The sequence below is a fragment of the Lethenteron reissneri genome, chromosome 21, assembly GCF_015708825.2.
Source record: "Lethenteron reissneri isolate LAM-NWPU_2019-01 chromosome 21, ASM1570882v1, whole genome shotgun sequence".
NCBI lineage: Eukaryota > Metazoa > Chordata > Hyperoartia > Petromyzontiformes > Petromyzontidae > Lethenteron > Lethenteron reissneri.
In genome coordinates this window covers 1,693,847-1,719,956 of record NC_083799.1, presented here as the reverse complement: position 1 = coordinate 1,719,956, position 26,110 = coordinate 1,693,847, and the positions used below count along the sequence as shown (strand labels likewise).

At 43.0% G+C, this 26,110-nt stretch overlaps 1 protein-coding gene across 1 annotated transcript; it reads left to right on the top strand.

The window, feature by feature from the left end:
* The first annotated feature begins 202 nt into the window (after nt 1-202).
* On the top strand, nt 203-21,626 carry LOC133345014 (claudin-19-like). Its single transcript, XM_061555364.1, has 5 exons — nt 203-360; nt 10,334-10,676; nt 15,093-15,257; nt 18,943-19,027; nt 20,353-21,626. The coding sequence occupies exons 2-5, from the start codon at nt 10,454-10,456 to the stop codon at nt 20,531-20,533; spliced, it is 654 nt and encodes a 217-aa protein (XP_061411348.1). The 5' UTR covers nt 203-360; nt 10,334-10,453; the 3' UTR covers nt 20,534-21,626.
* Nucleotides 21,627-26,110: the final 4,484 nt, after the last annotated feature.

Genomic DNA, 26,110 nt, shown 5'->3' with positions numbered 1-26,110 from the left:
AGGGAGGCCTTCATCCAACAGTGGATTGACCATGGCTAACGACGACGATGACGATGATGTCGTGAGTCATGGAACCACCACGCAGGAACAACAGCGAGGTGGGGTGGAGGGCCCCCAGGTGCGCGGATGGGGGGGGAGGGGGAAGGGGCGATGACGTCACGCCCCGCCCACTTCCACCCCGCGCCTATAAATAGGAGGGAGTCGTGAGTGGGTGGGGGTCGCAGGTGCATTCAGTCGCAGCTGCTCGTGGTGCCAACGCGGTGCCTCTCTCTGTGTGTGTGTCGCAGCTTCCCCAGCGTCGCGCTCTGTCGCCGGGATTAGTGAGAGGCCGGGAACCCAAGAGGGCTGTCGAGACGACCGGTGAGTGAGTGGGAGGGAGCGAGCGATGGCTCTGCGTGGGTCTCCGTGTGCGTGGGTCTCCGTCTCCGTGGGGAGCGGTGGCGCAGTGGTGGGTCTTGCGCTCCGCTACGAACGCGGTGGTCACCGTTCGATTATCGTTCGCGGCTAATAATCGGCGATTATCACAACCAGTTCCGAGCCCTCTCCGAGGTCGACTCGGCCATGAGCAGCACCTGGTGCCATGTTTAAACCAACCAACACTACTGGGGAGACAAAGGCGGCCGTGCGGATTTCTGGCCAAACCACTTTATTGTGAAATTTCGATTTAAAGCTTTCGTGACTGCAGGGATTCCTCTTCTTGGTTCTTTCGGTAAAGTCACGTAGAATGGAAATAATAAAATAATAAAAATGTTGTCATTTTATTATTTCCATTCTACGTCACTTTATTGTAGTAGCGACGCTCCGCTCCTTGATAAACGCTTCTTCAACCAGCAGCTTGTGTCAAGTCACAGCGAGGGATGTTCTGTGCGTGTGCGCGCGATTCCCGGTGGCCGCTAGCGACTGCAGGTGGTGGTGGAGTTTGCCTGCAGTGAACACGAACGCGGTGCCGCTTGGGGGGAGACGGAGGCGGCCAGAGGGGGGGGCTTTGATGCGGCCAACAGCCCCCCCCCCCCGTGTTGTGCGTGCGGTCGAGCTGCTGCTGCTGCGGGTCGGGGGGGGGGGGCACTTGGCGGGGGGCAGGAGGAACCTATGGGGGTGCAGGTGGTTTGGTTTGGGGGGGGGGCTATGGGAATGTGTTAGGATGTTGAAACGCGTGGGGGTGCAGGTGGTTTGGTTTGGGGGGGGGCTATGGGAATGTGTTAGGATGTTGAAACGCGTGGGGGTGCAGGTGGTTTGGTTTGGGGGGGGCTATGGGAATGTGTTAGGATGTTGAAACGCGTGGGGGTGCAGGTGGTTTGGTTTGGGGGGGGCTATGGGAATGTGTTAGGATTGTTGAAATCCGGGGGTGCAGGTGGTTTAGTGGGGGGGAGCTATGGGAATGTGTTAGGTTGTTGAAATCCGGGGGTGCAGGTGGTTTGGTGGGGGGGGGGGGGGCTATGGGAATGTGTTAGGTTGTTGAAACGCGTGGGGGTGCAGGTGGTTTGGTTTGGGGGGGGGCTATGGGAATGTGTTAGGATTGTTGAAATCCGGGGGTGCAGGTGGTTTGGTTTGGGGGGGGCTATGGGAATGTGTTAGGTTGTTGAAACGCGTGGGGGTGCAGGTGGTTTGGTTTGGGGGGGGCTATGGGAATGTGTTAGGATTGTTGAAATCCGGGGGTGCAGGTGGTTTGGTGGGGGGGAGCTATGGGAATGTGTTAGGTTGTTGAAATCCGGGGGTGCAGGTGGTTTGGTGGGGGGGGGGGGGGCTATGGGAATGTATTAGGATGTTGAAACGCGTGGGGGTGCAGGTGGTTTGATTTGGGGGGGGGGGGGGCTATGGGAATGTGTTAGGATGTTGAAATCCGGGGGTGCAGGTGGTTTGGTTTGGGGGGGGGGGGGTATGGGAATGTGTTAGGATTGTTGAAATCCGGGGGTGCATGTGGTTTGGTTTGGGGGGGGGTATGGGAATGTGTTTGGCAGGAGGAACCCGTGGGGGGCTGCAGGTGGTTCGGTGTGGGGTGGGGGGTATGGGAATGTGTTAGGTTGTTGAAACGCGTGGGGGTGCAGGTGGTTTGGTGGGGGGGGGGGGTATGGGAATGTGTTATCACGCAGGAGGAACCTGTGTGATTGCCGGTGGTTTGGTCTGGGGGGTGGGGTATGGGAATGTGTTCGGCAGGAGGAACCCGGGGGGTGCAGACGGTTTGGTGTGGGTGGGGATAGGTGTCGGCATGGTGAACTGGGGGGGGGGGGGGGGGCAGGGAAAATAGCGTAATCATCGGAAAATGTGGGTGCTCAAAGTCAGGTCGGGCAGGAGGATAGGAGGGAAAAGGTGTAGCCGGGTAGGAGTTTGAGAGGGGTGGTGGTGGTGGTATGGCGTTAAGGGGAACCGGGCAGGTGACGCCTAACCGGGTTTGCGTGTCAAGGAAGAGGAAACACATTGCAGGTGCTGCGTGTCCAACCACTTTGCGGTGTTCATGAAGAACCCGTCGCGACATTTGCTGACAACTTCCTCCTCCGAAACTACCAGGCGTTTGTGAAATTACATTCTCGCTGATTGAATCGCGTGGAATGATCCTCCTCTCGCAGCCCCCCACGCATTTTTTTATTACATTGTATCCACTGTACTCTATCGACCTCGCGTTGTTATAATGTATCGAGACGTCGTGTGGAGGAGGCTGTTGCCCTTGGAGCGCGAGAATCGCTCTCTTGTTTCGAGCCTCTGCAACGTTTTTACATCTCAAAGGTGCTCTCAATGGGACTTCCACCCCCCCCCCCCAGCGATTGAGTGGGGAGCGCATTTAATAAATGTGCGAGATGTCTGTGCAATTCGACCTGCTGCACTATATTGTTGTTGGTGCATCAGTCGGTCATCTCAGTCGGTCAACCCATGCAAGGGACCTGGGTCTTCCACCATTGTTGCCAGATAGAAAGGGTAAAAAAACAATTATCATATTTTTTACTGGCAAATGAGGTTCCAATGGTGGAAATGCTTACCCCGAGCTCTCATACTCTGATGTCTGTGCAATTCGACCTGCTGCACTATATTGTTGTTGGTGCATCAGTCGGTCATCTCAGTCGGTCAACCCATGCAAGGGACCTGGGTCTTCCACCATTGTTGCCAGATAGAAAGGGTAAAAAAACAATTATCATATTTTTTACTGGCAAATGAGGTTCCAATGGTGGAAATGCTTACCCCGAGCTCTCATACTCTGATGGTGCATTGTCTTTGAGTTGTGCGCCTTTTGGCGTCATCTGGTCCAACCCATGTGAGACTAGGCTCTAAGGAAAGCTGTCTCGGGTGTGGACCAATCAACTTCAAGGACAGTGCACATTATCAGAGTTATGTTCTTTTGTTTGTATTATGACTGCAGGTATTGTGGTCTATGCAAACATGACTCCTTGTATAAAAAAGGTGTCAGTTTTGTTGCCAGATAGAAGGGTAAAAAAACAATTACCGACCTGGGTCTTGTTCCTTCACCTTATGTCAGCTTCTCGTTCGACCCTTCACGTGGAGACACCGCCATTGATTAACTAAAGGCGGCTGTTGCTATATTATTATTAGTAGTATTAATATTGTATTATGACGTTTGCCCAGGAAATCCTTGAGTCTCTAATTTTCACAAGGGGTTTGCCAAGTTATCACAGTCGTGGAGGGAGTGTTGCATATTTATAATCCCAATTCAGTAACGTTTCGTCATTGGGATGTTTGGCCAATACCAATTACTGTTTATATATATTTTAATTGTTATGGGAGGAAACTGGAGAACCCAGAACACGCAGAACCAGGGAAGAACACAACTCCTCAAAGGCTGTCCTGGAAATTGAACCTCTGTCTGTGAGGCACCAGTTCCTACCACACCATGCCAACAACCTGTGTAGAAGCAACTAGCAAAGCAAAATAAGAAAATAATTGTAGAAGGAACTATTCGGGTAGTGTACTCTGTGCAAATGTTTGATCGAAAGTAACACGGTACAACGACTAGAACCCAAACCGTAGTTAAGTTGTAGGTGTTGTGCACCGCAGCAGCAGGGCGTCGTAGTAACATTTCACCTTCGTTTGGACGCCCACCGTCCTTTAACAAAGGTTGAGAGCTCATTGCCATGCCCTCTCAGTTTGGCGGGTGCTACTGGTCATATAAACTATAAAGCACGGTTACATATTCATTTTCAACGCGTTTAAACTGCAATTTAGTTTTTTTTTGTAAAACCCAATCCTGTTGTTGGAATTTGGTCGCCTACGAAATTGCATTTTCTGTGAGGTTGTAGAGACACGTGCTTGTTGGGTAGCACATGGCGTGGTGGATGGTGACGGAAAACGAGATGCTTGGTGAATGATTATGATTCCGAGTGAATTAATTAGTTAATCATTTCAGTTTAGATGTTAAGTTTTCGTGACTGCAATGTTCCATACTCTTTAGTTATTTCGATAAAGTCACGTAGGTATAAAATACAATAAAAAATAATCTAAAATAAATTAAATCACTATCAATTTATTTTTGATTATTTTTATTTTATACCTACGTGACTTTACCGAAAGAACTAAAGAGTTTGAATCATTTCACGTGAGAATGCCAATGGTCGTTTGAAAATATCAGAGCCGTTTTTACACTTGTGATGTCTCATTACAGCTGTTACTCGTCGTGTTTTGAAGCCTTGTGATGAATATTTTTTCGTAACGCCGCCTTTCACGGGTTTAATAACCTTCGCGTCCTCTGACGATCCCGCCAGTGTGAAAGCTGCTGCTCTGCCTGCCAAGTTTGTGTGTTTCTGACGTAACATTTCTCTTTAGGGAAACTTCCAAACACTTAAAATCAAAACCGTGACTTAATCTTGGCGCACGGAGCTTAATGCTCACGGCATTGCCCACGCAACATGTTTTTTTTTTATGTAGCTGTGAATATCTTCGGTGAAAGCATCTCGTTTTCAGACTCTCATCTATAATGTAGATTGGGTTACTCAATGCAATCTCCAGGAGTGATGGCTTGGACATGCCTTAAGCCAACCGTAGATAGATCATAGCCGATGACGGCAAATCATGGAGCCAATGTGTGTAGCATTTGACCTTATGCATCTCTTAACGTCTGTCTGCCATGTGTTTAATACATCGGCTGGGTTTGTAGCTTGTTGGGCGTTCCCTTTGAGTATAAAATACTCTACTGTATGTATAATATACCTTGTGTATTATATAGCATATGAACAAACTTTTCATCAGTTTAACACACGTAGGCTTTCGCGACCAATATCATTCATAATACAGGTTTTTTTGGGTTAGTTCGCGTAAATATATAAATGTGTCGTTAAACCCACCACCAACCCGGCTTGCATAATGCGCATGCATACGTTGATTACCATTTAAATAACCCAACCGGCAATGTATACCCATTGTCTTTTATATGCATTCATGAATCCCCCCCCCCCCACTTCGCTCAAGAAGGACTCACAAATAATGCCATCACATCTACCCCTCTATTTAAGGAACGAAACAGGAGGATTTCTCCACAAATCTAGCTGTCGCCTGATGAAGCTAGTTGTAATTACTGGCGAAACGTCATCATAATGTAAATGTTGTGGCTTTGCTCTCCAACACAACTGTGTGCTGTACTCGTGACGAATTGCCATGTTATGTTTAAGTGACAAACCTTACTAATTGGCTGTGTCGGGTAGTGGTGGGTTTAAGGACATATATTTACACGATTTAATCCAAAAAAACTGTATTCTTTGGGGGTATCACAGTATTTCTATTTTAGCTATATCTTCCACAATCGAGTAGTTTTTTGTAAATTTACAATTTTATGGAACGTTTTCAGGCAATAGTCCGTTGAGATAACAATTGTGAGTTGCCCGGGCCCTCATTCTGAAGGAGTCCAGTGCAGGGCAGTGGATAGGTCAGTTTGTGCCCTTTGTGGCATTGAACACTTGGACCCTGGAAAGAAGGCTCGTAAGATGTCCACCAACGGCTCCGCCCATGTGCCCCCTTGCGCCTTTGTCTCCAAATTCTTGACCAACCGGTTCTGATTCTATCCGCCTCTCGGTCAGGGCACTTTATTCTCTTCATTGGCTTTCATTTTATCGCATTGTTCCTTTCTAAAGTCACGTAATTACAGTACAACCCTCGTTTTGTCTCGCTAAACGTAACCTTTGATCAAATTACCATATCCCAGCCCTCCTGGGCTGGCCACTGCCCTTGAATAGATTAGCGCCTTCCCTGGGTCTTTGGTGTTTGTAAAATGGGATGGCGATTTGCATCCAGTATGACGGGGAGAAGCATTGTCCCCTGAGTGGTACAGTGATGGCCACACGGCTCGTGTTGGTGCTCTACGTGGGTGTCGTGTTTCCAGTGACACGCAACGTTAATGGGCTTGCACGAGCTGCTACCCTACTATGATTATGAATGCTTGCTATTTACTGTGAAGTATCTCATGCTTTGCATATACATGTTCAATGAGTGTAATGCACCATTACCAGACTAGTTCCTGTTGTAGGACGTGCTAAGGAAGTACAGTGGCATTTCTATGATCTGTTAATCTCCTCCATCTTGCGAATGAAATTTGATTGGGTTCTCATCCTATTTACTGACTGTTCATCCTCTTAGCTCTGATGTGCTGTGTGTTTCTGGTTTTCACTTTCTTTATTGGCAAATCGGACGAGTAGTACATTTATTTAATATTGCAATGCTGACTCGGGTTGATTTGGGATATTTTTCCTGCTGATTGTAGAGCACTTGTTTGGCTGACGTTATCCTTGGAAATACACAGGGACAGCAAAATGAACATTTCGTTATGAAGTCAGAAGTCAACTGTTAAGAAAAACGAGTGGGTATCTTGGTAAGGACAAGGGATGATAGCCAGTAATCAAGACTAATGATAGCCACCTAAGCTGGGTGAGATTACATCTTATCGGGCGATTTAGTGAAAGTCGGGAGTGATGGATTGTTGGATCACACGACTGTCAGATGTCGATGGACTGTGGGAGGCCTTTATCTTGCAGTGACTTAACGTTGATGATCTTACTTCAAGTATTACCTACAGTATAAGTATTAGCTCGGGAATCCCTTAATTTATACGAGGCTCCCCTTACGACACTGGCCTGCTAACGTGTTATGAGCCTTAGGGACAGATGGTAAAGGCTTGACCATGGCATGCTCGTGTCAAGTATGGCCATTTGTAGATAACTAAATTCTGCTTGTAGATCAATGAATTACATAACAGATCGAACGACCTTTGCATCGATAATTAATTGTCTGTTACTGTCTATTGTTTTTATCTCTCTTAAACCCTGATGGGGTGTAATCTGCTTCCATATTGTCTGCTTACAAGGAGCCCTCGGGGTTTTATCCACACGCTGATAATTTGTTGTTGTTGCTGGCAGATCTCAACCAACATTTGGGCTTCCTCGAGCGCTTGTTACATAGCAGAAATTAAGAACTGTGTTTTATGAATTCTAAATACAGCTAGTGTTTTTATTATTGCTGGACAAGAACACATTCTAAGATGAGGCAGGTTGAAGATGAAATAATAAAATATTTGGTACCGCGACATGGGAAGTCTTAGATTCAAGAGTCTCGGCGTGTTAGGAGTGCCAGCTGGCACGGTTATTGTTGTGTGGCGATGTCTATTGGATCATTTCCAAGCCGGGTTTGTCTTCCTATTATGTGGTTGCGGGTATAGAATTTCATTTAGTTTATTCGTCATTGTTTCATTATTATTAGCTTTGACCATAAGATTTGAGAGGACAAATCCAACTCAGGATTCAAAACCCTCATTATGTTGTGAAAAATCAATGCTCCAGAGGCTGGCCCTGCCATACATAAGATTATGGAATCTCTACAGTGAACTTAGTTCAGTCTCTTGTAGAGTAATATAGTGATGCAATCCAAGATTATGGTATATTACTAAGACTTACTAGAAATGTTCTCTGCAGACATCTCCCTTTGTCACGTTGTGGTCTGCAAGGCCTTGGGACGTGGCCCACATAACTATTACAGATGTTGTGATTTATTTAGCTAAACCCCACGATTTTTGCTACCCATTGCATTACTAGTAGTGTCAACCATCTTAATGAAAGTCCATAAAAAGCACGTTAATAGTTTGTTAAATTGTTATTAATATTTTACAGTGCTTTCTGAATACAGTAGTTTCAATGTTTTCAAAAAAAAACATGCTATTTGTGCATGGTTTGAAAAAAAATGTTGAGGGGTTGACTGTTGTGCCTGGGTCAATGTTGGGAACCACAGGCCTAGAGTGAGCGTGTTGGTTCAACATAGGTGCTGCAGAAACATAGGCGGCTTACAAATGCTATTGGCCATAATGGGTGTGATGACCTTGGTTGCTGGAAGTGTTTTGAAGGTTGGTTGAAAGATATTTGGCTCTGTGGCTGAAGCAGGAAATGTAAGGTGGATTTTTTCATTTGACTTTGCATTTGGTTCCAGGCGAATACTGGCTTCGTGTCTGTCCTACTTGATTGCATTGTAAATTCCTAAATGTTGATGTATATGATTTAAATACAGTAGAACAGAGCTATTGGTAATCAATGATTGCTATCCTCAATGCCAGAATATCGATTATTTTTTTAGCGTGATGATGATGTGCTGATTTGGACCTAATTCCGGATTGTATAGATGAAAATAAATGTCACTCAACCACAGGAGACAACATTGTCCTTCTACTGCATCTTACCATGTTGTGACTTCATACGTGTGCTATTCAAAAATGCCTTCTCAGCATTTGTTGGCTTAATTATTAGTTTGTAAAAAAAAATTATGGATTATTTTTCAATGGAAAATACCAACCAAGGGTTTTCAGGAAATTGTCCTCTTTAATACAACTTTTGACCAGATCACCTTGGCGAGGATCTTCTGATATACCTTCAATCTACATATAATGCAACTCCAAAATTATAAACATATTAGATTCCAAAGCAAGAGGTAGAATTAATGTATTCGACCATTGGCTTTAAATCCCAAAAAAGTTGCTTCTTTTTTTTCTCTATGTTAAAGTTCACTAAAATGTACCGTTGCATCTTGGAACATACATCGAGTTGAAGGTTAAGTAGTGTCCATAGTTTTTGAGCATGTTTGGAATGTTATAGAAATAACTGACACTGCTTACGTTTTTTTTCCTGTGATCTGGGTAACTTAAAGCTATCATTCTTTCAGTTGTACATAATAGCTAGCATTGTCTTAATATGTGCACACAAGGCCGGAAATCATTTAGCTTTACAATTTGCCATCATTGGTAAAGTGAAACGTCGGCAAGCAGACAGGACCATTTATAAACGTGTAAATGTGTTTGTTTCTCAATCCGCTTGTCCTGGTGATGGTCACTTGAATGTGACCATCTGTTTCCCACGCTGCGGTTGTACGAAATCAAAACTGTTCCCTCCCGAGGTTGTCGACCCCAAGAGATTGAGCAACTTTGTACCTACATTTATTCCTGTTCTTATTCTCCAGGAAATTGTGGGGCTTTGTGCTCTCCATATGCATCACATTTCATGTCCCTCTCAAATTTTTGTCAGCATATTTTCTTTACTTCCAATGTTCACTGTGCAATACCCAACGGTTTGCAATTGCCCCCCTTGTTATAGTCAAACCAGTTACAACCAGTCTGGATGTTTCCCATTCCAGAACCACATTTTTCATGTTTACTCATCGAAGGCTATCTGTCTGCACGAACTCGTAATCTCCTTGTACGATACTTATGTGAAAAGCACATGGGTACATGATAGTCGCAGTTTTTGTGGAATGCATCTAATGTAGGTGAAACAAGATGCACAAATAATGAACCTAAGGCATTGCTACATACATTCTGCTCGCACACGGGTGTCATTGGCACTTGCAAATTGTATGTACATGGGTTCAATTCTAGCTCTTTTTTTCAAAATGTAAATGCATCTTCGGATCAGACTTATGGCACAATAAAAGTGTTTACCCCTGTAGATCCTCACCCTATCCATGCTCACGAGAAGTGTGTACATTGTGCTTGAACTTGTTTTACTATTGGCTGTGTCCATCGGTCACCAGTTGATGTGTTTTTTGTTGTATTAGCAACGGAGCAATTGAACAAAGGTTCCCTGCAATGTGCACATTTGTTGGGTATGACTAGGATATTGTGCAACTTGGATGAACATTTTGCACAAAACTAAATATTTTCTGTGGTGAAATTTTAAGCACCACGACATGATTTGCTTGGTGTTTGTGCAGTGGGTTTACAAACTTTTCCAACTGGACCTTTCAAGTGAAGGGACTAGTATTGACTTAAAATGTTAAGGTTTCAAGAATACTGCCCTGATGAGCCTTGAACTGGTCAACCTTGAGTTGCTCAACTTCACTCCTTTCATACACTTTTTTCTTTCCACAGACATTCTTGAAGACGAATAACTGCTGAAATAAAAAAGCGACCACATCGGCAGTGGGAGTTTGAATCTCTCAAGGAGAGTTCTTGTTGAGTTGAGTGACCGCTGTGAAGAGACAAGCGAGGATGGCCAACTCGGGGCTGCAGATGCTGGGCTACGCGCTGGGGATGTGCGGATGGATCGCCATCATCGCCGCCACGGCACTGCCGCAGTGGAAGACGAGTGCCTACGCCGGCGAGGTCATCATCACGGCCGTGAGCATCTACGAGGGGCTCTTCATGAGCTGCGCCTCGCAGAGCACGGGCCAGATCCAGTGCAAGGTGTTCGACTCTCTCCTCGCGCTGCCCAGTGAGTGCTCGCACATACGGGGGGACGCCCTTTGTAGGGAGCGCAGTACTTCGTCGTGGTGATGGTTGCATCACTGTCTCTACCAAGGGGTTGTCATTCGTAAGGTGTTGTCACTCGTTGCTCAATGTGGATTTGACAGGTTTATAACAAAATGTGTCAATCACAAGACCAACTTGCAAGGTGTGGTGTAGTGATTCAAAATCAGTGCTGACTTTTAGGTGTGGCATTGTGTTTTAAAGTAGTTATGGATTTTTCCATATTTAAAAAAAAATTCCTGAGTGAAATAGGGAGTGAAGTAGGTTTTGCCACATTGAGGGGGGTGCTTTCTTTACCAAACCATCCCATGTACTAACGAGTTAAATACACGATCTGTCTATCTGAAGGTGGCACGAGGATGATTATCCAAACTGTGTGCCGCCTGTGCCCCCAAATGATTCACCACCACGAGGCCTGTGGAAATTCACCTGCTTTATGACTCGATAATTTGTCACGATTTTCGGTGCCAATTCAGGAATCCGTTTTTTTTCCTGCCATCCTAGGGGAAAGCAGGGTTTGTGCAAAACCCTGCCGCACAATCGCGTAGTACACAAATTGAACACTTGAATGCATGTGTCGTGAGCGCAGTGATTTTAATGCATTGTTTTCTTACTGATGCCACATCTAAGTCACTGGATTACAGCTGTGTGCCACCACACGCCAAATCTATTAAGAAACCCGAAAACACTACAAGAATATTCTGAGACTCATTTTGTTATTTTGTGGATCCTGCCATAACAAGTTTCCCGTGGTTTAGAATGCCACACTCTGCTGGGAATTGGTTGAAGTCTATGCTTGGCTAGAGGCATTCTTGATTAAAACACATGCTACGGGTAAACTGTAAACTGGAATGCCCATAAGCTGATGGATTAAATGTTACTTCATGAAAGCATATTAGCAAAGCCCCGTTGCCTACTTATTTATTACTGTTGCAATGATTTGCAGAATTACAATTTTTTTTCAAATTTTGACCCTAAAAGCTTGCAACTTTATCATTACATGCTGCCTTAATTGTACCCATTGATCCTGCAACATCTTTGTGTTTGCAGAATGGCTTGAATTGCAGATAAGTACTTATTCTCTGTGATTTTTACGTGCATATCTTATATCATTGCTGTCTGTGTGAAAATTATCAGGTGTCAATGCTGAGCCTCGAATATACGAAGTTTCAGTTTATTTGCTTAACTAAGTGTGATCTCAAGAGACCAGAATGGTCTCATTTACAAGGGTGACATGGGAAGCATGCGATGCGACTAATGGCACGTACGCATGTAGCAGTCAACCTCGTGATAAGCCTAAGTCCAATACAACAGACGTCTTGTTTTGGGTGTCTTGTTGATTCGTCCAATTAGGATTGAGCTCTGGAATGTCCACCCCCGCTGCTTAGGGATGATGTCCCCCCGGCCCTGTCCTTGGGTTTGACTCTGTAGCTCTCGTATTCAAGGCATGAGAGCGCATGCAAGAGGTGCTCGTTGGTGCGTCCTTGAGTGATATCTAAGAAAAAACACGTCGATGCTAAAAAAATACCTGCAGATTACACAGCAACATTGCCCCCTACTCCAGAAATGTTGCTGTGAAAAAAAGAGCCTTGAGACATGTAATGCTTTGGATTAGCAAGTGTAATAATACTATTGCTGGGTCGTTCCGGTGTCTTAAAATGCATCTGCATACTCTTTGGTTCTTTCGGTAAAGTCACGTAGGTATCAAATAAATCACTATGTTTCAGGCGCAACACAAGCGTCCGTCATCAGGTGGGGAAAGCATGGTGTGCTGCTGAGGCAGACTGTTTTAAAAGGTTTGAAATGGGTGTAGCCCAAGGGTCATAAAGAAGTGGTCAGGGCTAGTGATGTTAGTGTGAGAAATTAGCATGTAACTGTAAGATGGGAGGAGAGCGGCATCCTGGACGCGGGCACGGAAGTGGCTATGTTAATGTGAGCGATTAGCATGTTAATGTGAAATCGAAGAGTGGTGCAATCCAAAGGCATGAGTGCAACCCAACGGGTGCAATCCAAAGGGCATGCGAGTATGAGAGTGCATCTGCATGTTTAAACAAGCATCGGGGGCTGTGCTTCCCTCGCTCAGTGGTGCTGTTGTTCACAATGGAAGTTACACATTTCATTGCCAGGTGTGTCATTCTTTCTACAAGATGGCCAATGTTGACTCAAAAAATTGTATTCATTTTAACAACCTCAGTGATTATTAGCTTGGTGATCCCTTACTGGAATTTTAACTCTCAACTCTCTGAGAAGGCAAGTGCCCTACCAACGAGTCACTTGGTCAGATCAGGAAACATTCTCACTAATCCGAGAAGACATGTTGCGCAGATGCATCCTTGAGCACCTAATGTTTTAAGTGTGCAGTTGCAAACCCTGATTTTATGAACACAAGTTAATACAATTCATGTACGTGTAGAGGAGTATTGCGAGTAACCAATGAGGGGGGCGGGCAGAGGGAGGTGCGAGCGGGTTGCCAATCAAGAATGACGTAACGTCACTTCCAGTCCACTATTAACCTTCGGGAACATGGGCGGAGCCGAGCTGGGGGGGGAGGAGCTGCCCCAAAGGGTTCTTAAGGGGGGCCGTGACGGAGGTGGGGGTGTCGTAGGGAGCCTGGGTAAGGATCAGCTGGGAGAGGATCTCTCCCCCTCGGAGCGGTGTTGGCTGAACCCCCGTTCTGCATGGACGAGTGAGAGCCCATAGGCTAGCCGAGTGTGGGACCCAAATAGTATTCAGTGTCCGGGGTAAAGGACCGTGAGAGAGTGCACCTAAATTGGTGTGAGCATAGGATGTCGAGTGTAGCAGTGTTTTAATAAATGGCAACAGCCCTTATAGAATTCCTCATCTCCGCTTAGTTCTACTGCGCTACATGTGCATACAAGTTTATTTGTATTGTTGCGCTGAGTTGATAAGTTTTATTTTTATGATTGAAGAAATTAAGGTTTTCATATTAAAGTGTATCCATGATATGAGAAGTCGCATTGGTCATACAGTATTGTATACAAGATGCTAAAGGTGCTCATTGCGTGCAGTTTTGTCTTCAAATATTACATCATGTACTGTTAAACATTATTGCTTTGCGTTAAATTTTATGGTGTCCCGTGTTGCAACGGTTGTGCATGACACTTCGCTGTTCCATCCAATCCTAACACATTTTAAACCACATACAGGGCAGGGTATACGCAGCCAACCCAACTCCGTGACATCCCTTCCTTCATATAGATGTTCCAGTCCACTTCCAGTCCACAATTAGCAGAAAATAAATTACAATTACAACCTACTTCATATATTTATTGCAAATCTCTTCTGTACTTGTGTTATTCATTCATATATAGTGATGAAGATCAAGACGGTTTGAATTTCTATTGACCCTTTTGCCACTTGTAGAACTGCTTAATCCGAGCTTTTAATGCTTCGGCATTCAAGACTCCATCATGATTGTACCGTTTGCCTTTTTTGGGGGTCTTTGCTCCAACACCGTTGAGCCAAAGCCATAAAAAAGGCTGTCCCCCTGGTGCAGGCCAGTAAGTTAAGGACTGGATACATAATTACCAAAGCATATTTGTTTACAATTTCTACCACAAGTATGTGTGTTCAATGTAGACTTGATGCCTTTTAATAGGTGTGTATTTTGTGTTTGAACATCTTTTAATGCCTGTTTATGCCACGGATTTCATTATTAAACCGGCACACTTTGCCACTACGAAGCCAGCTTCTGCAATGTTCTTTGCTTTTCACAGTCCAATCAAACACGTGACAAAGGCATTAGCATTCTCATGTCACAAAAATTGGTTTTGAAATGTGTTGCACATTGTGATCCTTAATGCGACCGTTGTTTCCAGTTACAGCCCAAGATAAATTGTCCCAGCCTTATTACCAAGTGAAATGATGCCCGCATGCATTATACCTGCAATATAGTGTTGTTCGCATGCAATAAGTTAAAAGTGCAGACATTTATTCACGTTTGTACATTGACGTGTTTTAAAAATGCAAATGTGGAGGCAACTAATGCAAGGAACCGATAAACAATATTTTTGCGTTCAATTAATTTGCTGGAAATGTTATGGCTGAGCTTGCTTTCCATGTTGCTACAATGGTGTAATAATTATGGTCAATTGGCTTGTTTCATTGTTTTGTAGGATTATTCATAATAATAAAAAAAAGGAAATCTTCCATTGTATAATTGCAAGGTTTGTAATAATGTGATTAAATTAGAGCTGATAATTGGCTAGGATTAGGTTTTGGTTAAAACCATTTTAATCCAAATGTGGTTAAGGGGGTGTGAGCTTGCACTCTAACATTCTTGTAAAGATGAGACGTGTGAGTGCTATGGGGAAATGCGATTGCTAAAGACAAATGTGTGTGTGTGTCTGCACGTGCGCAGCGAGGGTGCAGATAGCCCGTGCGCTGATGATCTGCTCCATCGTGGTGGGTCTCTTTGCGCTGGGAGTAAGTGCTGTCGGCATGAAGTGCACTCGCATGGGAGCTGACAACAAAGTCCGCAAGAACCGCATCGCCATCATCGGCGGAGTGGTGTTCCTCGTTGCCGGTACGTGTGTACATGGTGGTGTTTGGTTAGTTTGCATCATGTCTGGAAATATGTGGCTGTTTTGTCGAGGGATTCTTTCTTTTCTTGGGCGTGTGAATCCACGATTCAGCATCTGACACTAACTTTAGGTGGAATGACCGTGACTTGCTAATGTAATATATTGTACGGTTTATTGCTCCCATAGAACGGCATTTCCACAATCGAGTCCATGTATATTGCTTGTGTGTGCCCTGCCCGTAACGAACACGTATACAGTGAAACCTGGACATTGTTTTTGGTATTCTCTCGCTTCATACAATCAATTTCTAAACAATGACCAATGCTTCTAGCACAAAATATGCTCCTAACATTTTTCTTAATGTATCATTTAAAAATAGTTCCTCCCCATAAACTTTGCTGCAATGGCTTCCTAGGGTCAAAAAAAATATCCCATCGCTAATTCCATGCCTGAACTTCTTTTGCACCGTACATAGCCAACTGTGCTAATCAGAGGTGCGGGGGAAGGAGGGTCCTGCATGCACAAAACTATTTCATGACCTCCGTAGCACCCTCCATCAAAGCCTTTGTCAATGTTTCCATTTCCTCTGGCATTGTTATCCAGCCCCCCAAGACTCCTGCCATCACTTCCACCCAAAAAAACACCTCATTGCATCCCAACAACTCCATAAACTGCCATCCAATCTCCAGCCTCTGTTTTGTTGGGTCCTAGAAAGATGGTATATTTTCAAATACTTTTTCCCTCCATTCTTTATGACCCAGCCCAATCTTATTTTCACCAAAGCCATTCTACAGATACTGCCATCCTACGTGTGGTCAATGACCTCCCGACTTCAGACTCTATTTCTCTCTTTCCTTGTGCTCCTCGGCACAACCACTGTCAACACCATTTGACCCCTCTACCCTCTAGGGCTGCCTTCAATCTCTTGTAGGCATTTCTGGCAAACGCCTCTCCTGCTTCAGTTCCTACGTACTTTTTGTTTTTTTCGGTAAAGTCACGTAGGTAAAACATTCAATTAAATGTGTTACACTTAAGCGGTTGTGATTTTGCTATGTTGTCCCCTCCTGAAGGACGCTTGTGTTGCGCCTGAAACGTCGTGATTAAATTTAGTTGTTTTTCATTTTAATTTGTTTTATTTTTTACCTACGTGACTTTACCGAAAAAAAAACAAATAGTATGAATCCTTGCAGTCACGAAAGCTTCAAATCTAGAATGTTCCTACGTGTCCATTTCAAGGTTTTATACATTTCAAAACCCCATGTTGTGGTATTCAACCCTCAACCTTTCCTCTGCTGAATGTTCCACCTCCCCCCACTTGGCAAAAATATTGTCCAGCTTCAATAACTCTTTGCTAATGAAAGGCAGTTCTTATGTTCACACTCAACTTCACTGTCCACTCATTTTGATCCATTTTCATCTTGAATTTTTTCCAGTTAAACGTTCCTAAAATTGAGATCAAAGTTCAAGAGTTGTAAACCTTAGAGCAGTGGTTCTTAACTTTTACTGCAGCCTTGCACCCCTTGGGTTCCCAATTGTAAAAAAATATAATGTTAATAAATACATAGGGTTTGAAACAAAGTAGTTGTACTTACGTGCCCGTGCTTAATTTGTCGTATGATTTACCTTCTAAAACATCTGGCATGCCTTGCACCCCCAGAAAGGGCATATCACACCCCCACGGGATGAATGCACCCCAGGTTAAGAACCACTGTCTTAGAGCCATCATCAATCTTAAGTTCCTCCTTGCCTCCCACAGCTCTCAACTCTGCAGGACCTCATCTCAATCTGTTTAGCATATCCCATAGCCATAACTTTATCTACAAATCCACTGGCACTTATGTATTTCTTCATCACACACCTCAACTCTCACCTTTCACCTTTTTGGCAGTGACATGGTCTAGCGGGAGTGAAGATTCTGATGGCATTTGCAAGACTTAGGTCATTGTCTGCATCATGGTCAAATTCTGCCAAATTTGAAAACATTCATGCATATTACTCATTTGGGATTACACACAGCAACATTGCCCCCTGCTGTAAAACACTGCAGACTCTTAGGAAAAAGACGTACGTGGTAGCCTTGTATCATAGCTTGAGCCCTCCTGCCTGTGTGAGACACTGAGCCCAGCAGACAGAGCCTGTGCCACCGCTAGGTCTGACCCCTACTGAACTCCAGCCCTGTTAAGCCGAAGTGTGGGGCGATGCTCCTTCTGTCTCCACTGGCATCCCTGAGCCTCTTGCCATAACTTCCACCTCCCTGTAATCGCTCAATTATAGCTAATTTAAACATGCCAATGGCATCTAATCGATGTTGAACTTTGTCTCTTTCAACCAAAGTTAATTATATGCGCTGCACAGCATAAACAGTCAATCTAGCACGGGCGCAGTGAATTCAAGTGGTTCAAGTTGCGGAGTACATTTAGCCAATCATCCTTGTCGGGGTTAAAATAAGTAGTACTTTGTAGAAACACAACCAAGGACTAAAGAATAAACAATACCGTGGCCATTAGCAAAGAGGTAACATTTCAAACATTAAATATCTAAATGATTGTACTTGTGCTACTGTACTGCTCTTAACCTGAACCGAGGCGTGTGAGTGAGCCGTGTTCCTGTTTGCGTGTTTGCTTAGTGAGTGACTCATCCTCCCTACTTGCATGGGTTTTCCCCTCCCTAATCTCATGCGTTGTGCCCCACTTGCGCCTGTGCATGAGTTAGGGTGCTGCTGAGCTTCATGAGCTTTGTCTATTGAGAAACGTCGGCCTGTTGTATTGAACTGTATAATATGTCGACAGGTGCTAACCTCAACAGGGACACTCAATTGATTTTGACAACGTGGAAGTGTTGTGTAAAACTAGTTACTACTGGCAAAGACTAATTAGAGAATCGATTGAAATTGAGAGAAACAGAAATAACTTTAATCGCTCAGACAGCTATAGGCTTAGTGCGGCCTGGAAGCGTATTATTAAATAAGATACATTACAATTACTTATAAGGGAAACAACCACTAACTGATTACTAATGTAGCATAATCACAATAAAACACATTCCAAATGATTACTAATCTACAACTCGCATCGTAACAATAGCCTGATTATTAATCTAGTATATAATTACAATCACTCCCCCCTTGAATCTTTGCACCTGATGAGTTAATGAGTTAATGATGACGTCACCCTGCTGCTGCTCTATATAAGAACGGGAGACACAGGAGAGCCTCACCATTCTGGCGAATTGCCCGATGATGCTGATTGCAATTACCAGCGAAACGTCGTACTCAAATTGTAAATGTTGTTGCTTCAACACACCGGTGGGCTAAAGCAGTGAACTATTTGTCTTTGTCAACGTACATGAAGCTTTGACTCTTGTAAACATTGTTTTTTAGGAGTTGCGCTAATACCGCCAGTGTCACTTTAAATACGGCCCAGTGCTGTCTTATCAACTTCCTATAACAATGACGCAATTTTTCAGTTTATATTTTTAAACCCACCACAATTCTAGGTCGACTTTCATTTACGTGGTATGATAACAGAACAGCACATTAGAAACCAATGTGGCTGGGCATGGAGCTGGTCAAACTACTCTGGCCTGTGCCTAGGCAGCCTTATACATACACTTGCTAACCAGACTTGGCCAAATCGTGTTTAAGGTTAAATGTGGGGCTTTTTGTCGTATGTGCGCGTCGTGTTTTAGGGCTACTGTGTCTGACTGCCACGTCCTATTACGCTGCGGACATTGCCCGGGAGTTCTACAGCCCCAACACGCCTGTCCAGGCCAGGTGAGAGCCGGTTTCCACGTGCACGAGACAGCCACCTGCTGGGCAATAAGGTTACAAAAGTTTAGCGGCTAAACCAGGGCCTTTCTGCGATGGGTTGCCACCTTTTTGATTATTTTCGATTTGGTATTTCATGTTGCATATATACAATTCGAATGCATTGAAGCTTACTTTGTAAATTCCACGTCTCTTTTTCACAACCTACAAACTGAAATGTAGGCTGAAATTAGGCATTGTGTCAGCAGTGGTGTGAATGGGTGGTGTTTGGTGGTTGGTGTGGGGTATATTATTTGTGTGCTTTGGTTTTCTTAAATTGTTGCTTTTTGTGGTATTGAGTGATTTGTAGAGTAGAGTAGGGTTTCTCGAATGTCTTGTAAAAGTCAGCAAGGCCAGGATGATTTTAAGATATTAATATTTTTATTCTCTCGTTATTAGTGGTATTTGACTCATTCTATTACAATACTGTTTTACGTTATTTCAATTAACTGGCTGTATAATAATGTACATCGTATATCTTTTCAAAATCTAACTTTTTATTTCAATTATATTTATACTGCTAGCACTGAATCTTGACAACTTATTGAATAATCGCAAGTACTCTTGAACATTAGATTTCAAAAGCAGCACTTTTTTTGGAATAATTTCTAGTAAACCAACTGGGCGGATCACTGGCAGTGTGCCTGTCTCAAAATCACCAAGGTTGAGTTTGCATCCTGGTTGCTGGCAGATTGGCCCATCTCTACAAAATGAGTACCAATTGGGAGGGGCGTCGTTAGCTTTCCTCCAGGATTGCCTTCGGAGATCAGCTCCCACCCCACAGTTATTTTGATTGTGGAGTACAATTTTGACGTTTTACCTCATTTCCACGTTCCCAGTTCACTAAATGTGTGTGCCCCCCCCTTCTTTGTACATCATTGTTTAATGTGGGAGCTGTATGAATCCAAATTGTATTGGCAGCTCTTATTCTGGTCTAAAATAGATTCTAGCCAAAGTTGTAATGCTAATGTTTTGCACGAGGTGAAGCAAAGCCCCTCTTGCCTGTGTCAAAATCTCATAGTATCGCTTGCAAATTCTTAGTAATGGTCATTCGAGGTACCACAATTTGTAATCAGTTGGGATACTAACTGCACCCTTTTTTAATCCTGTGTCATCTGTAACCCTGTAATGGGAAGCCATGTTGTAAGTTTAAGGTTTTAGAACTGTTTTTGTGTTTAGTGTCTTTCCCTCAGACCTCCAATTAGCACGGTTAGCTAGGTACGGTGCGAAATAAGTGAATACATACAGGGCTGCCTATATAGTCCTTTGACAAGCGTGATTTCTTGTTGCAGGTATGAGTTTGGGCAGGCTCTCTTTGTGGGCTGGGCAGGCGCTTGCCTCGTGCTCATGGGCGGCGCCTTCCTGTGCTGCTCCTGCAACTCCAAGTCGTCGGGGAAGACGTCACGGCCGCGCGGCCCCCCGCGGCGCGGGCCCCCCAGTTCTACGGGCTCTGCCCAGAAGGAGTATGTGTGACGGGTGAAGTGTAGCAGACCGAACCAGCTGCTCGAGTGTTCGTTTTTTTATTTAGTAAAGTTCTTGTGTTTTTGAAGGAGTGTTTTGTTGAACCTTAATATGCGAATATTAAAAGATTTTTTTAAATTGCTATGTTGAGAACATCCCTGCGTTGTAGATTGAGTGTTTGGCACGACTATTTTGTGGTTGTTAACAAATCGTACATCAAAATTTTATGAAATTGGCTGAAAGTGCAGTATGCTAAATACAACTTGTGGACTAATGTATTTTTTTTATCATAAATTTGCTCGTGCATCTATGGCTTGATTATTTGTATGAAGTGGTTGTAAATACTTGTTCTGGCAGGTGTGCGTGCTTTGATGTGGGCCCCATGCACAGTGCCTTTCTGCGTGTAATGCCGAGTGTACAATCCACCAAAAAAACGTTACTAAATGTTTTTTTTAAAGATGTATTTAAACACTTTTAGCATATGTATCCAATGAATAGTGATGTATGAAGGGGTTGTGTGTGGTTGTGTATCGTTATAATATTGCAGTTCACTATTCCGAGCATAAACATCCGAGTCGTGTGGTAACTTCACGATGACCTTTTATAAGACCAAATACTTCAATGAATAAAGTTTACTTGTGTGCCGAACCTGAAGGTTTCCCCAACATGGCTTCTGGTCCTGCATACTTAGCCAAGCAAAGTGCACACTTTCATTCATGCCACCATTTCTTACAGAATTATCACATCTTGAACTTTAACCCTTCATTTGTGCTAGTCTTGGCTTTACGATTTGGTTAAATCAGAACTAAATGGCCATACATGTTGTGCTGTGTGACATGCTTACACTTAAATTGACAAGGATTTAATTATGTATTTTAAATTTTAATAGTTTTTTACTTAAGTATTTTTTATCGGTGTTTGATTGGAAGAGCCTTGTTAGGCTACACAGATGTTTTGCACTGTGCAAAGCAATACCTGCAACCATTTAAAGTAGCATACTATTTGGGGTTGTCTTAATTGCATTATGGGGTATAGGTGATGAATTGTATTACTTTTGCATATTTTGTTGATCTGTTGGGTAATAAAGTTGCACAAACAAACTGTATTTGTATTTTATTTACCTGTTTTTTTCTTTTCCATACGTGTCTATTAATGAGTAGAATAACCCAACTGTAAAATGAGTCCTCTATTTTGTCATGGAAAATTTTTTAATTGAAAATTCTTAACATTCTAAATTGTTGACAGACTTTATTTGACTTAAAATTACCAAAAGCTGGCATGGTCGTTGATCAGAGCAGAAAACTGGCACTGCTGAGATTTTGGGTTAGAATCCAGGCAATTTCCTGTGAATAACCCAGGTTGTCAAATGAATGTAATACGTTGATGGTCTTGGCAATACATTAAAATACATTTTATTTGATTGTGAAAAATTTAGCAAAGTTCAACCTCTGAAAACAACAAAATATTGTATTTATTATGCGATGGAATTTCTTTTTTGGAGGGGTCTTGGGAATTTCCTGCTCCCTTGTGTGTATATGACATCACTTGAAGGGATTTTAGAAGCACACAGTGCTGTCCAGGTCCTTGATGAATAATTATTCGTCTCATGACACGATAGCAAATGGGGGTGCAGGACGGGGGAGGTAATTCATATTTCGGAAACTTGGAACAATGTGGGGGAAATGGATACCCCCGCATGTTTAAGATATCGACACAAGCCCTGGTCCGCTCCACCGTGGCGTCCTGTGCCCCAGTGTGGAGTGCGAGCTCTCTCGCAAACCTTGTTGATAACGAAATTGACACCGCACTTTATCTTGGGCGGCACCCTGAAGTCTTCTTTCACTCCTTGGCTTCCTGTGCTGGCGAGCATCACCTCGGCCAACATTCAATGCAATGGAAGGTGATGGAAAACGTAGTTCTGCCGCTCCAATATCTAAGAGAATCCCCGTGTCATTGAAATTTTGGATATATTTATGGATACCCATCTACTGCCTCTGGATTGGTTGTAAAAACCTAACATTGAATTATAAATACTGTATTTAAAAACTGTTTATTTTCCTTCCTACGTAGGACAGACTATCCAATTGCATTCTCATGTTTCTGATGGCTTTTGTTATGAAGTGACGGTGCATCACATGGGGTAACTGATTACTAACGGATATAATTACAATAACACTACAACCAATTACTAATCTACAACTCATTACTAATCTGACACAATTGACTGATTACTAATCTATTATATAATTACAATAACACCCCGCTCCGCCTCAAATCGCTGCACCTGAATGAGTTAAATAATGACGTCACCCTGCTGCTCTATTTCAGACCGAGAAGCAGGTGGAGGGCTTCACTATTCTGGCAAATTGGCCGATTGCTGGATGTTAATTACCAGCGAAACGTCGTAGTCAAAGATTGGAAATGTTGTGGATTCACTCTTCAACACATCGGTGGCTAAAGTAGTGAACTATTTGTCTTTTGTCAACGTGACACTTTTACTGATTGGCCGTGTTGGGTTGTGGAGAGTTAAGACACATTTATAAATAACGCGATCTAACCCAAAAACGTTTATAATGAGAGATATCTGATAGTTTCAATACAATGTTAATGTATAAATAACTGCGTTAACCACGGATAGAGAGCCCTGGTGGTCGAGTTGCTTTACCCATCATCATCACCATCTCTCTGGGGACGTAAATTATCGGCCTGTTGGAAAAATCTCAAGTAATTATCCAATTGACGGTGACACTTAAAAGTGAGCTACAGTGGAAGTTCAACTACAATTCGGGTAGCACGTGATCGGCAGTGGAGAGGGCCCCTCCGTTACTTTGTATGTGTTGCCATTGTTGGAATGAGGCCACCTGGGACCAGTGGTCCTGGCCACCCGTATCCTTTGTAAGCTGTGAGCAGCGGCTGCCAATGTTCGCCCCCACCCGCCCCTGTGCCCCGCGCTGAGGAAAGGCCAAACAAAAGGCAGAAACTGCCCAGATGGTCATGTGGATAGGAAGCCTTTTAAGAATGGGAAACGGAGCAACGGGGAGTTCATTTGTGTGGAGGAACTGTGTGCCACCCACTGCGTTCCCGTTGTATCCCGTGAGACAACGCGTACACTACATTCTCACTCCAGAGATATTCACCGTCTGCAATGAAGTAGATTTGTCCGCCCTACGTGTGCCCCATAACTAACCCGATATTTTGAGAGGCAATAAAATCACACCACAGTACTGTGGTATTGTTATATGTTATACTGTTCAAAGTAAAATGACAATTACTACATTGGACCTTTTTTGCCAATATCAAAGAAAAAATAAGACTAGGTTTTACCCTCTGGCGATAAAACAGGTGTTAAGATTTTAACTTAAAGCTTTCGTGACTGCAGTAATTCATATGCTTTGGGTCTTTAGGTAAAGCCACGTAGATAGAAAAAAGAATAAAACTATCACGACGTTTCGATTGCAACACAAGCAATCATCAGGTGAAAAAATAGTGAGAGCTGCTGAGGAAAGGATGTTGTGATTTTTTTTTCTATCTACGTGGCTTTACCGAAGGACCTAAACAATTGATGTTAAGATCATGGGACCTCCTTTGCCAGTACCAAAATATGAGAATAGATTTTACCCTTTTTTCTGGCAACAAAACAGGTGTTAAGATGTTAAAACGCCAAACTGAAACCTTTTACAAGGAATCATGTGGTTAATGCAGACATGATTCCTTGTAAAAGGTTTCAGTTTGGTGTTTTAACATCTTAACACCTGTTTTGTTGCCATAAAAAAGGGGAAAACCTATTCTCAGGTGTTAAGATATTCAAACACCAAATATAAACCTTTTGCAAGGAATCATGTCTGCATTAACCACACGTACTTGTGGTGAACATGCAAACAAAACATTATACTCTTTGGTTATTTCGGTAAAGTCACGTAGGTAAAAATAAAAATCGCGACGTTTCGATCGCAGCCTACGTGACTTTACCGAAAGAACCAAAGAGGATGGATTCCTGCAGTCACGAAAAAAACTTCAAATCAAAACAAAACATTATCTGATAATACATGGCATTGTCCGTGAAACTGATTGTCGACCTTGTCTCACCAGTGTCAGACCAGATAATTTCTTTGTGCTATTCGCCTTTTGGAAGTTCTCTGCTCTGACACGAGTGAGACAAGGCCCGAAGAAGGCTGTCTCTGGTGTAGTTTAAAAAACAATGAAATATTTCGATTTAAAGCTTTCGTGACTGCAGGGATTCATCTTCTTGGTTCTTTCGGTAAAGTCACTTAGAAGGGAAGTAGTAAAATAATAAAAATAAAACATAATAAAATAATTCTGACGACGTTTCGGCCACAACGCAAGCAGCCGTCCTCGTCTGAAACCAGGTCTGTCGAGGCGACAGAGTCTGAATTCAGACGGCTGCTTGCGTTGTGGCCGAAACGTCGTGAGAATTATTTTATTATGTTTTATTTTTATTATTTATTACTTCCCTTCTACGTGACTTTACCGAAAGAACCAAGAAGACAATGAAATATATTATTGGAGCGTGGAAACCTTAAAAAACGTGTTATGGCGTAGTCCTCTCGGAATGACGTTTAAATTACGTGGTGATATGACCAGGTTGTATTAAGCCTAGTGCCATGCATTAATATTCAGGTTCAAGTTTGTTTTGTTTAACCAGGTGAGAACTCAAAAAGACAAGGATGGTCTAGCAAAAAATTGAGTCACTAAAAATAGCAAAATAACAGTAAAAAGTACAAGCAAACACAAAATCTCAGCAAACACAGCCACTTTAGCAGAAGAAATGAACAAAATGTGCACGAACAAAATAATGTCCTAATGGTTTGGGAAAATTACTTTAAAAAATTATTCAGAAAGTTAAATGACGTTACACAAACCAATGTGGATTTTGTGCAATTATTGCACTCGCATGTAAACAGACAATAATGTGTCATTATTTAGTGATGTTGCTGTACAAGCACAAATGATAACACATTAGTTAACACGCTGCCTTGAAAAAGAATGAAGGATGGAGAAGCTTACATTTTGTAAAAAAAATTAATGATTGTTATTTAACACTTTGATTCTAATGATTCTACCAGGGCTTTTCATTCTGTGAAATGAATATGTGATTGTTATAATTGTACTCTCCATTTTGCTTCGTTCTACTAAAAAGTTTCAAGTATTTTTTTATAGTTATAATTTCTTTTAATATTTTATAATTATAAGAGAATTTCAATATAATATTCTGAACATCTGCAGTTTTAGTTAGACGTTGAATATTTTCAAGTTAATTTTATGCTAAATTTCAGCTTTCTAACGCCTCCTTTTTAATAAATGTTTTCTCCTACAACATCAGAGTGCAGCGCCACATTAAATACGCACTACAATGACAACAGTTTAAAGTGATTTGAAACATGTTTTATTTTCAAAATGGAAATATGGTTTTGTGTTGGGGGAGGGGCAGAGCTTTGTGACGTCATTTTTGACGGGGGGGGGGGTCTGACTTTTTGTGACGCCGTGTGACGAGGGGGGGATGGGGGTCAAAAATCGGGCAAAATAGCGTGACGTCATTTATGGACGGCCCCTTGAGTCAACGCACATTAT